General features: G+C 42.7%; 1 protein-coding gene across 1 annotated transcript; it reads left to right on the forward strand.

Annotated features, from left to right (window-relative positions):
• Positions 1 to 1,250: 1,250 nt before the first annotated feature.
• On the forward strand, positions 1,251 to 1,778 carry LOC123754632 (uncharacterized). Its single transcript, XM_045737106.1, has one exon. It carries the CDS (start codon positions 1,251 to 1,253, stop codon positions 1,776 to 1,778), a length of 528 nt encoding a protein of 175 aa, XP_045593062.1.
• The last annotated feature ends 10,798 nt before the right edge of the window (positions 1,779 to 12,576 follow it).

Below are 12,576 nucleotides of genomic sequence, written 5' to 3' on the forward strand. Positions count from 1 at the left end.
AAGTCACCGGTTTCCTGTCCCTGTCGAGGCCACTATACAGTATATATATATATATATATATATATATATATATATATATATATATATATATATATATATATATATATATATATATATATATATAAATATATATATATATATATATATATATATATATATATATATATATATATATATATATATATATATATATATATATATATATATATATATATATGGGTCGTTCGTGAATAAAATTACCTGTTTGTTTTTTTTCTGTTTGGAAAAGAATGTATACAGGTTTATAAAGATTGATTTCTGTTCACACAGATTCACTGAATGCAAGGTTAGTTGGATATTACTTACTCACACATACACTAGGGTGCCTGGTGGCTGAGTGGACAGCACGCTGGATACGTAGTCCTGTTGACCGGGGATTGATTCCTGGCGATGGCGGAAACAAATGGGCAGAGTTTCTTTCACTCTGATGAGCCTGTTACATAGCAGTAAATAGGTACCTGGGAGTTAGACAGCTGTTACCGGCTGTTTCCTGGGTCTGTGTGTGTGTGTGTGTGAGAAAAAAATCCGTTGATTGATTGACAGTTGAAAGGCGGGCCAGAAGAGCCAGAGATCAACCCCCGCAAGCACAACTAGATGAACACACACACACACACACACACACACACACACACACACACACACACACACACACACACACACACACACACACACACACACACACACACACAGTTGATTGACAATAGTCGATTGTCATACATAATAGTCACCCACAATAGTTGATTGACAGTTGAGAGGCGGGACCAAAGAACCAAAGCTCAACCCCCGCAAGCACAAATAGGTGAGTACAAATAGGTGAGTACACACAGAAAAAAAGTTCATGTGCATATTCTGAATACACGACTCGTGCTTGATAAAATATATGTGTGATGAGTTCGGAACAAAGATGACCCCCCGACCTGACCCCCTGACCAGACCCCCTGACCAGACCCCCCGACCAGACCCCCCGACCAGATCCCCCGACAAGACCCCCCCGACCAGACCCCCGACCAGACCCCCGGACCAGACCCCCTGACCAGACCCCCCGACAAGACCCCACGACCTGACCCCCCCCCCCGACCAGACCCCCGGACCAGACCCCCTGACCTGGCCCCTCAACCTGACCACTCGACCTGACCCACAAACCTGACTGACCTGACCCCTACCGACCCCTCGACCTGACCCCAACCTGACCACCCCGAACTGACCTCGACATGACCCCCGACCTGAGCAACCGACCAGACCCTGACCTAACTCCTCGACCTGACTCCCCGACCAGACCCCCCGACCAGACCTCCCGACCAGACCCCCCGACCAGACCCCCCGACCAGACTCTCCCGACCAGACCTCCCGACCAGACCTCCCGACCAGACCTCCCGACCAGACCCCCCGACCAGACCCCCCGACCAGACTCTCCCGACCAGACCTCCCGACCAGACCCCCCGACCAGACCTCCCGACCAGACCCCCCGACCAGACCCCCCGACCAGACTCTCCCGACCAGACCTCCCGACCAGACCCCCCGACCAGACCTCCCGACCAGACCCCCCGACCAGACCCCCCGACCAGACTCTCCCGACCAGACCTCCCGACCAGATCCCTCGACCTGACCATCCGATCAGACCCCCACGACCAGACTCCCATCATCCTCAAGCTTCATCCGACCGAGCCTTCCCTACCCCTCTGGGTATTCCTCACCCAGGAAGGACTGAGGTCAGTAGCCCATTAGCAACTGGGCTGTAATTGGTTGAATGAGCACATGTGTGTATGTATCCTCAGCCTCTCCTCATGGTGTGAGCCTCAGAGTTCTGGTACGAGGCTCTGGTACGAGGCTTTTCCCTATTTCGTGGTCTCATTTCATTATTTCGCTGTACCAGGCCGGTACTACATACTCCAGAATGCTCATCTCCGGTGACTCCCACTGGGTAATGCTGACTCTCGTGTCTTGAAGACGAACTTAAGAATTAAGGACACAGCAGAAGGCCTATTGGGCCACACGTGGCAGCTCCTATTTATATCCACCCAAACTCAGTCATATATTTGTCTTACCTACGCTCGAAACAATCCATCGATCCCACGTCTATTGTGTTACCCGGTAATTTGTTCCATGAATTAACAACTTTGCGGATGAAACAATATGGTATAACAGAAAGTTAATCACTGGCAGGGATTTATTGGAGTAAGTTGGCTTAAGGCGCAACTGAAGTTAACTCCTTTCATAATTTAAGAAAATGGTTTGATTAAAAAACATGGGAGTTTGGAGATATTGTAATAAGCGACCAGTAACTGAAGGTAGGGCCCAAGAGCTGCAACGTTCCCACACACACTGTGTTTGTGGGGGAGGGGGTCTTGTAGCTGAGCGGACAGCGTGCAGGACTCGTAATTCTATGGCCCGGGTTCGATTCCCGGACCAGGCAGAAACAAATGGGCAAAGTTTCTTTCACCCTGATGCCCCTGTTACATAGCAGTAAATAGGTACCTGGGAGTTAGACAGCTATTACGGAGCTGCTTCCTGGTGCGTGTGTGTGCGTGTGTGAAAAAAATAGTTAGTAATTAGTTACAGTTGATTGACAGTTGAGAGGCAGGCTGAAAGAGCAGAGCTCAACCCCCGCAAGAACAAATAGGTGAATACACACACACACACACACACACACACACACACACACACATACACACACACACACACACACACAAACACTTAGCTCCTCTTTACACACTTCCCTTAAAGTTAGTGTTACACATTACTGTAACAAATTTGTCAAGTAAACAAGGAAGGTAATATGTCAAGGTGAGGCTAGGAACCAGACCCAGGAAGTCCACGCCTCTTGCACTTCCTTGTGACACCTTCAAAGGCTTTTTAGTGTACTTGTATGACTGTGTGAGCTCACCTTCATTGTTACTATCTGGGCCTACGTGATCGAGCCTCAGCTCTTGGATCCCACCTTTCTAGCGGCTGGTTGTGTGATTAAATGACTCCTACTCTACTCATGTTAGAGCATATCTGGTTTGAATTGTAAAACTGTGAATGGAATTGTCTTTAACTACCTTATCGTCTAGTACATATTCAGTTTTCTTACTAGTACTGAACTAAATTATTTTCTCACATCTCTGTGACTCGTATCTGTATTCCTTTAGCTTCTGTCCATGACTTGAAATTCCCTTGGTAACAGTCGTAAATATTATCTCTATCCACACCTTCTCCGCTCCTCTAAGTATTTTGTATATATCTATTATATCTCCAACTTATCTTCACATATATCTGAGACCTGTCTAAGTCTCCCTATTTTGACATGGTAAGATAGTTGCTGTTGAAACTAGTGTGTTATTGAGCAATTAACCACAGAGGGTGATTAAAATGTTTTTCCAAGCTCACGTTATACTTACATCACATATATTGTATAACTGATGACATTGTCAGTCTTGGGAACAAGTCCAATATATCATCAAGTGTTCCAGTATTCAGATAGTATTTACAGAGTTCAGCATACCTCAGCCCAGGAAGGCGAAAGTCAGTCAATATGAGACATTCCACAATATATTGTTTATAGGAGTGCATGTTTTCTCTTTCACAAAGTTGACACATAGTGTATTGGACACTTTCACAAAGTTGACACATGGTGTATTGGACACTTTCACAAAGTTGACACATGGTGTATTGGATACTTGAGTTTTGAGAACGCTGCCAGATACGTCTATATATCCCAGGTGAATTCTGGCCACTATAACATCACATTGCCGGGATCTTGCTCTATTAGTTCCATATATATAAATGTCTCCTCACGGTATTTACCATAATGCTTCATGCTACAGCTTTCGGATCCTTGCGAGTTTGTTAGATCAGTCAAATTTTCATCAGATATTCGTTTAAGTATTGTCTTAGTCACTGATAATGAAACACCAATATTAATTTCTACTACAGGCTGATTTTGGAAGCATGTTAACAGTATCCCCAAAACGCTATGTGTATTAGTGGCTTTAGGTATTGTATGTACTATTCTTTAAATCCAACATTATGTTTGTATCTCATCCTCAATGTATGCACCTTTACCTAAATAACAAATCTAAATCTAAATCTAAATCTATCATGTTCTGGGATGCCAACATGTGATGGAATTCAAAGGAATTTATTTTGAGGTCTATTTTTTTCTTTAGCAGCTAAAACATTTGGAGTGGGAGGCAGTAAGGGCCATATGGGAGGGCAGGAGAGGGAGGTGGAGTTGAGGGTGGGAGGTGGGGGGTTGGGAACGTGGGAGGTGGTGGGGGGGGGAACGTGGGAGGCTGTGTTAACGAGAGAACACTCACGTTCTCCAGTAAGTGGGTCAGCTGCATCGTGTGTTCTATTATCATTCTCCATTATTTTATTATAATATTTTCCATTTTCATCCTCCTCCTCCTGCTCCCTCACACTCTCTCTTTTCCTCACTCCTTCCCTTCTCCCTCCCTCCTCTCCTTTCCTTCCCTTCCCCTTCCCTCTATTCCTCCTCCCTCTCTCACCCTCTCTAAAATCCCTTGCCCACTTCCTCAACCCCTCCACACCTGACATACCCCTCATACATGGCATCTCCTTCCCTACCTCACACATCTGGTCACCCCCCCCCCCTGCCTCCCTGCCTCCCTCCTTCCCACACTTGACATATATCTCACACATGGCATCTTCTTGCATGCCTCACACCTGGTCAGCCTCTCCCTGCCGTACACACCTGACATTTAGGCCAAATAAACAACACACACTGGGAAAGAAAAATACTCGTTTGCCTCTTTATTCTATACATTTGTTTAGAAGGATACGTTGATCTTCTTACAAATTACATTATCTCTTAATAAGCCCTGCAGAGGTAAATGATAACATCAAGAGTTAGAAGCCATAAGGGATAGACAGATACAAAATAGACAGAGGCTGAGACTGAACACCGTGCGTGACAGAGCTCGGAGGTGACCCACCACAGATCTACTACTATGCTTAAACTATAAAAAAGGATATCGTGAGGTTGGAAATGATTGAGACAGAAGGAGTGAATGACAGGAAAAGAGAGATACTGTCCCGCAACTGTCCAGATGATAGGGGGGGGGGGTGTTTGGGTAAGGGTGCGGGGAGGGGGTGTTTGGGTAAGGGTGGGGGGGGGGAGGTGCTGGGGTTGAAGACCAAGGTGTTACTCCCCCCGCTGCTTCTAATACATCTATATGTGACCCCTTCACTGCTAACACCTCTCTCACTGTGACCCCCTTCACTGCTCCCCAGTGACCCCCTTCACTGGCCACCCCCACCGTGGACCCCTTCTCCTCTCCGTCTCACTCGGGATCTGGCACAGGTAATGAGGTAATGTAATATATTCCTATGTACAAATGAAAATTACAGATATCTTTATAGTCAATAAACAACAAAATTTACATATTTTTCAATATATATATATATATATATATATATATATATATATATATATATATATATATATATATATATATATATATGTATATATATATATATATATATATATATATATATATATATATATATATATATATATATATATATATATATATATATGTATATATATATATATATATATATATATATATATATATATATATATATATATATATATATATATATATTATTAAATATGACCGAAAAAGTAAGATTAATAATTCTAACACGAATTTTCTCAATCTTTCGTACATTTCGTTTCACTGTTGGAGGTAAATCAAAAATCAATTCTCCAAAATTCATTTTTATTTCTAGTCTGACGCGACACGAGCGCGTTTCGTAAAACTTATTACATTTTCAAAGACTTTAGTTCACAAATACACAACTGAATAGAACTTACGCATCTCCGATATTATATCTACATTTGAGTGAGGTGGAAGGGGTGATGTGGCATTAACACAAGACAGAACAAGATGTGGTATTAATAGGGTATTAATTTCATCAACACAAGACAGAACAAGAGTATTAATAGGGTATTAATTTCATCAACACAAGACAGAACACGAAACAATGGATATTGAATAGAAGTGTTTGTAGAAAGCCTATTGGTCCATATTTCTTGATGCTTCTATATTGGAGCGGAGTCTTGAGGTGGGTAGAATATAGTTGTGCAATAATTGGCTGTTGATTGCTGGTGTTGACTTCTTGATGTGTAGTGTCTCGCAAACGTCGAGCCGCCTGCTATCGCTGTATCTATCGATGATTTCTGTGTTGTTTACTAGGATTTCTCTGGCGATGGTTTGGTTGTGGGAAGAGATTATATGTTCCTTAATGGAGCCCTGTTGCTTATGCATCGTTAAACGCCTAGAAAGAGATGTTGTTGTCTTGCCTATATACTGGGTTTTTTGTAGCTTACAGTCCCCAAGAGGGCATTTGAAGGCATAGACGACGTTAGTCTCTTTTAAAGCGTTCTGTTTTGTGTCTGGAGAGTTTCTCATGAGTAGGCTGGCCGTTTTTCTGGTTTTATAGTAAATCGTCAGTTGTATCCTCTGATTTTTGTCTGTAGGGATAACGTTTCTATTAACAATATCTTTCAGGACCCTTTCCTCGGTTTCATGAGCCGTGGAAAAGAAGTTCCTGTAAAATAGTCTAATAGGGGGTATAGGTGTTGTGTTAGTTGTCTCTTCAGAGGTTGCATGGCTTTTCACTTTCCTTCTTATGATGTCTTCGACGAAACCATTGGAGAAGCCGTTATTGACTAGGACCTGCCTTACCCTACAGAGTTCTTCGTCGACTTGCTTCCATTCTGAGCTGTGGCTGAGAGCACGGTCGACATATGCGTTAACAACACTCCTCTTGTACCTGTCTGGGCAGTCGCTGTTGGCATTTAGGCACATTCCTATGTTTGTTTCCTTAGTGTAGACTGCAGTGTGGAAACCTCCGCCCTTTTCCATGACTGTTACATCTAGAAAGGGCAGCTTCCCATCCTTTTCCATATATTATATATATATATATATATATATATATATATATATATATATATATATATATATATATATATATATATATATTCGTATATTTTGCGAGTAGTCTTTCTTGTAAAAATATGTTGTTGAATATGACCGAAAGGGTAAGATAAATAATTCTAACACGAATCTTCTCAACATTTCTTATGTTTCTCTTCACTGTCGAGGGTAAATGAAAGATTAACTCTCCAAAATTCATTCTTTATTTCTGGTCTGACGCCTGAACGCGTTTCGTAATGCTTATTACATTTTCAATGACTTAGTTTACACATAAAAATTCATCATACTTACACTCGTTTTGGGTAAGGTGATATGGCACAAAAGTTTTGGGTGAGATGACAAATATAAGACAGAACACGAAACACTGGGTATGAAAACATAAGAATGGAAGTAACTGCAGAAGGCCTATTGGTCCATACCTCATCTCGCTGCTTCAATGTTGGTTCGGGGTCTTGAAGTGTGTAGGATATAGTTGTGCATTAATTGGCTGTTGATTGCTGGTGTTGACTTTTTTTATGTGTAGTGCCTCACTGATGTCGAGTCTCCTGCTATCGCTGTATTTATCGATAATTTCTGTGTTGTTTGTTAAGATTTCTCTGGTGATGGTCTGGTTGTGAGAAGAGATTATATGTTCCTTGATGGAGCCCTGTTGTTTGTGCATGATTAATTGCCTAGAAAGAGTTTCCCTGGTTTCCTTCAGGGCGTTCTGTTTGGTGTCTGGGGAGTTTTTCATGAGTAAGTTGGCCGTTTTTTTGTTTTTGTAGTAGGATGTCAATGGTATTTTCAGATTTTTATCTGTAAGGATAACGTTTCTATCAATAATATCTTTCAATATCTAATAATAATATCGATAATATGTAATAATAAAAATAATAAAAAATAATAAAAAGACAATTCACATTGTCATTATATATTTATTTATTTATTTATTATTTATTTATTTAGCTATAATGACAATGATTATATATAATGACAATGATTATATATAATGACAATGATTATATATAATGACAATGTTAGATAACGAAGGAAAGATTAAGATAGAAGATTTCTTAAGTACTTTCGTATTTAATAATACAAATTTAATGATCCTTTTGCAGATGTATTAATATATACGAAAGTACTTAAGGAATCTCCTGTCTTAATCCTTCCTCCGTGGTCTGACATTCTCTGGCCAGGGGGAGAAGATGTGGCCGAATTGAAGTTACGTATTATATGGAACTATGAACAAAGTTTGAATAGTAGGATATTTCCTTGAATTTTCCCGAGATCAGTGAATAATGGTGTATATTTCTGAAAATAAAATTATAGTTTTGGATTTTTGGTGATTTTTTGCGAGGTGTAGCTGTCGGGCATAACCCAAAATCGTCGTTGGGGTCAGAACGTAACTCTGGTACGTTGTACTCTCATGAACTATGGTAACCACGGCCAGCCTATGTCCGTCCCTTACCCCAGACCATTCTCCCTGCAAGTTTGCATTCTCCTTCCAACCGACAGACATTAAAACACTCTCTCTCTTATAGATATAAATTACTGCAACAACTGATTAGTCGCTCAGCATTACCAATGAAGAAAGTACACATATAACCTTACGATAAAATATATCTCTACACACAGGTCTTGAATTATTGTAGTTCAAAGGTGTCAAGAAAATCACTGGGCGTCGGCCCTTCTTCTCAGTGACTGTGGAGGAGAAGTTTAAGATTGTGTAGTACTGTATTGGAATAAAATACACCACAACGCCTTGTATATAACTCGTTAACACTTTTTTCAACGCTCCGTGTACCTGTGGAATTATCTCTTCGGCGCTTCATACAGATCAGAAACTCTCCATTCAACGCTCTGTGTAGCAACGGAACCTTTTGTTCAACGCTCTTTGTAGCAACAGAACCCTTTGTTCAACGCTCTGTGCAGCAACGGAACCCTTTGTTCAACGCTCTGTGCAGCAACAGAACCCTTTGTTCAACGCTCTGTGCAGCAACGGAACCCTTTGTTCAACGCTCTGTGCAGCAACGGAACCCTTTGTTCAACGGCTTTTGCAGCTCAGGATCTCTTTACTCAACACCTTGTGTTGCACAGGAAACCTTTACCTAAAAGCTTGGTGGGGGCTCAGGATAACTTTAATGCCTTGTGTTGCTCAGGAACCCTTTATTAAACACCTTGTGTTGCTCAGGAACCCTTTATTAAACGCCTTGTGTTGCTCAGGAACCCTTCAATAAACGCCTTGTGTTGCTCAGGAACCCTTCAATAAACACCTTGTGTTGCTCATGAACCCTTCATTAAACATCTTGTGTTGCTCAGGAACCCTTTATCAAACGCCTTGTGTTCCTCAGGAACCCTTCATTAAACACCTTGTGTTGCTCAGGAACCCTTCATTAAACACCTTGTGTTGCTCAGGAACCCTTCATTAAACACCTTGTGTTGCTCAGGAACCATTTATCAAACACCTTGTGTTGCTCAGGAACCCTTTATCAAACACCTTGTCTTGCTCAGGAACCCTTCATTAAACACCTTGTGTTGCTCAGGAACCCTTTATCAAACACCTTGTGTTGCTCAGGAACCCTTCATTAAACACCTTGTCTTGCTCAGGAACCGTTCATTAAACGCCTTGTGTTGCTCAGGAACCCTTCAATAAACGCCTTGTGTTGCTCAGGAACCCTTCAATAAACGCCTTGTGTTGCTCAGGAACCCTTTATCACACACCTTGTGTTGCTCAGGAACCCTTCATTAAACACCTTGTCTTGCTCAGGAACCGTTCATTAAACGCCTTGTGTTGCTCGGGAACCCTTCAATAAACGCCTTGTGTTGCTCAGGAACCCTTCAATAAACGCCTTGTGTTGCTCAGGAACCCTTTATCACACACCTTGTGTTGCTCAGGAACCCTTCATTAAACACCTTGTCTTGCTCAGGAACCCTTCATTAAACGCCTTGTGTTGCTCAGGAACCCTTCATTAAACGCCTTGTCTTGCTCAGGAACCCTTCATTAAACGCCTTGTGTTGCTCAGGAACCATTTATCAAACACCTTGTGTAACTAACTACAGTTTTCTTCAAAGTTTACTCGCCAAAACCGCACATTCTCAGTACAGTTTCCTGTAGCAGTGTGAGGACTCTGTATTTTTTTCCTTGGCTTAGACAACATTTCGTCTGTTCTTTCTCTTTACTGATGTGAACACAGAGGGGCAAATATTACTCCTTTGTGGCGCTGCCTCAGTCAAGGACTTGGAAATGCCTTGAGCATAACAATGGAGCCGTGTTGCTGTGGCTCATTTGTTGACTAAGATTATGTGTAACACAAGAGTGCAGGCAGGTGGGGCAAGGTGTGGCACAGATGGGGGAGCACAAGGTGTGACACAGACGGGGGAGCACAAGGGGTGATACAGACGGGGGAGCACAAGGTGTGACACAGACGGGGGATCACAAGGTGTGACACAGACGGGGGAGCACATGGTGTGACACAGACGGGGGAGCACAAGGTGTGACACAGACGGGGGAGCACAAGGTGTGACACAAACGGGGGAGCACAAGGTGTGACACAGACGTGGGAGCACAAGGGGTGATACAGACGGGGGAGCACAAGGTGTGACACAGACGGGGGATCACAAGGTGTGACACAGACGGGGGAGCACATGGTGTGACACAGACGGAGGAGCACAAGGTGTGACACAGACGGGGGAGCACAAGGTGTGACACAAACGGGGGAGCACATGGTGTGACACAGACGGGGGAGCACAAGGTGTGACACAAACGGGGGAGCACATGGTGTGACACAGACGGGGGAGCACATGGTGTGACACAGACGGGGGAGCACAAGGTGTGACACAAACGGGGGAGCACATGGTGTGACACAGACGGGGGAGCACAAGGTGTGACACAAATGGGGGAGCACATGGTGTGACACAGACGAGGGAGCACAAGGTGTGACACAGACCCCCCCCTTTCATCAATATTCCTCATCATCAAAATGAATCACAAAGTTACATTTACAATAAACTAAAAATTAATGCCCCAAATTTTTTTTATATATTTTTGGCTAAACCTTCAGGTGTCAAGACTTTCTTAATCTGACAAGACTTTCTTAATCTGTCAAGACTTTCTTAATCTGTCAAGACTTTCTTAGTCTGTCAAGACTTTCTTAGTCTGTCAAGACTTTCTTAGTCTGTCAAGACTTTCTTAGTCCGTCAAGACTTTCTTAGTCCGTCAAGACTTTCTTAGTCCGTCAAGACTTTCTTAGTCTATCAAGACTTTCTTAGTCTGTCAAGACTTTCTTAGTCTGTCAAGACTTTCTTAGTCTGTCAAGACTTTCTTAGTCTGTCAAGACTTTCTTAGTCTGTCAAGACTTTCTTAGTCCGTCAAGACTTTCTTAGTCTGTCAAGACTTTCTTAGTCTGTCAAGACTTTCTTAGTCTGTCAAGACTTTCTTAGTCTGTCAAGACTTTCTTAGTCTGTCAAGACTTTCTTAGTCTGTCAAGACTTTCTTAGTCCGTCAAGACTTTCTAATTCTATCAAGACTTTCTTAGTCTGTCAAGACTTTCTTAGTCTGTCAAGACTTTCTTAGTCTGTCAAGACTTTCTTAGTCTGTCAAGACTTTCTTAGTCTGTCAAGACTTTCTTAGTCTGTCAAGACTTTCTTAGTCTGTCAAGACTTTCTTAGTCTGTCAAGACTTTCTTAGTCCGTCAAGACTTTCTAATTCTATCAAGACTTTCTTAGTCTGTCAAGACTTTCTTAGTCTGTCAAGACTTTCTTAGTCTATCAAGACTTTCTTAGTCTGTCAAGACTTTCTTAGTCTGTCAAGACTTTCTTAGTCTGTCAAGACTTTCTTAGTCTGTCAAGACTTTCTTAGTCTGTCAAGACTTTCTTAGTCTGTCAAGACTTTCTTAGTCTGTCAAGACTTTCTTAGTCCGTCAAGACTTTCTTAGTCCGTCAAGACTTTCTTAGTCCGTCAAGACTTTCTAATTCTATCAAGACTTTCTTAGTCTGTCAAGACTTTCTTAGTCTGTCAAGACTTTCTTAGTCTGTCAAGACTTTCTTAGTCTGTCAAGACTTTCTTAGTCTGTCAAGACTTTCTTAATCTGTCAAGACTAAGAGAAATGTCTTGCGATCAATAGAGAAGTCGACGTTAGTGACTACAACGCCAGACGCTTCGCCAAACCGCAGGAAAATACAATCTTCACAAAAGGTGTTAAATAGGGGAGGAAATAAAAAATAGGAAATACAATATAACATGTAATAACTAATGGGGGACAGCGAAGGACCGGACAAAACGGACGTGGGAAGCACGAACGCGTGAGTTAACACGTGGGAAAGACAAGAGTCGTAATAAATTCGTGGTTGGGGGGGGGGGGGGGCGTGGCGGGGGGTTGATTCGTGAGGAATAACGGATGAGTGTTGATGTATACCAGGGAAGGCGGCGATGGACGAGACACCTGGAGGACTCTACCAGCGGGTGATGAGGGTCGTGATGAGTGTCAGGCGTGAGGTAGGGCCATGGGGACGAGGTACAGCGTGAGGGAGGGCCATGGGGACGAGGCACAGCATGAGGGAGGGCCATGGGAATAAGGCAGCATGAGGGAGGGCCACGGAAACGAGGCAG

The sequence above is a fragment of the Procambarus clarkii genome, chromosome 18, assembly GCF_040958095.1.
Source record: "Procambarus clarkii isolate CNS0578487 chromosome 18, FALCON_Pclarkii_2.0, whole genome shotgun sequence".
Lineage (NCBI taxonomy): Eukaryota > Metazoa > Arthropoda > Malacostraca > Decapoda > Cambaridae > Procambarus > Procambarus clarkii.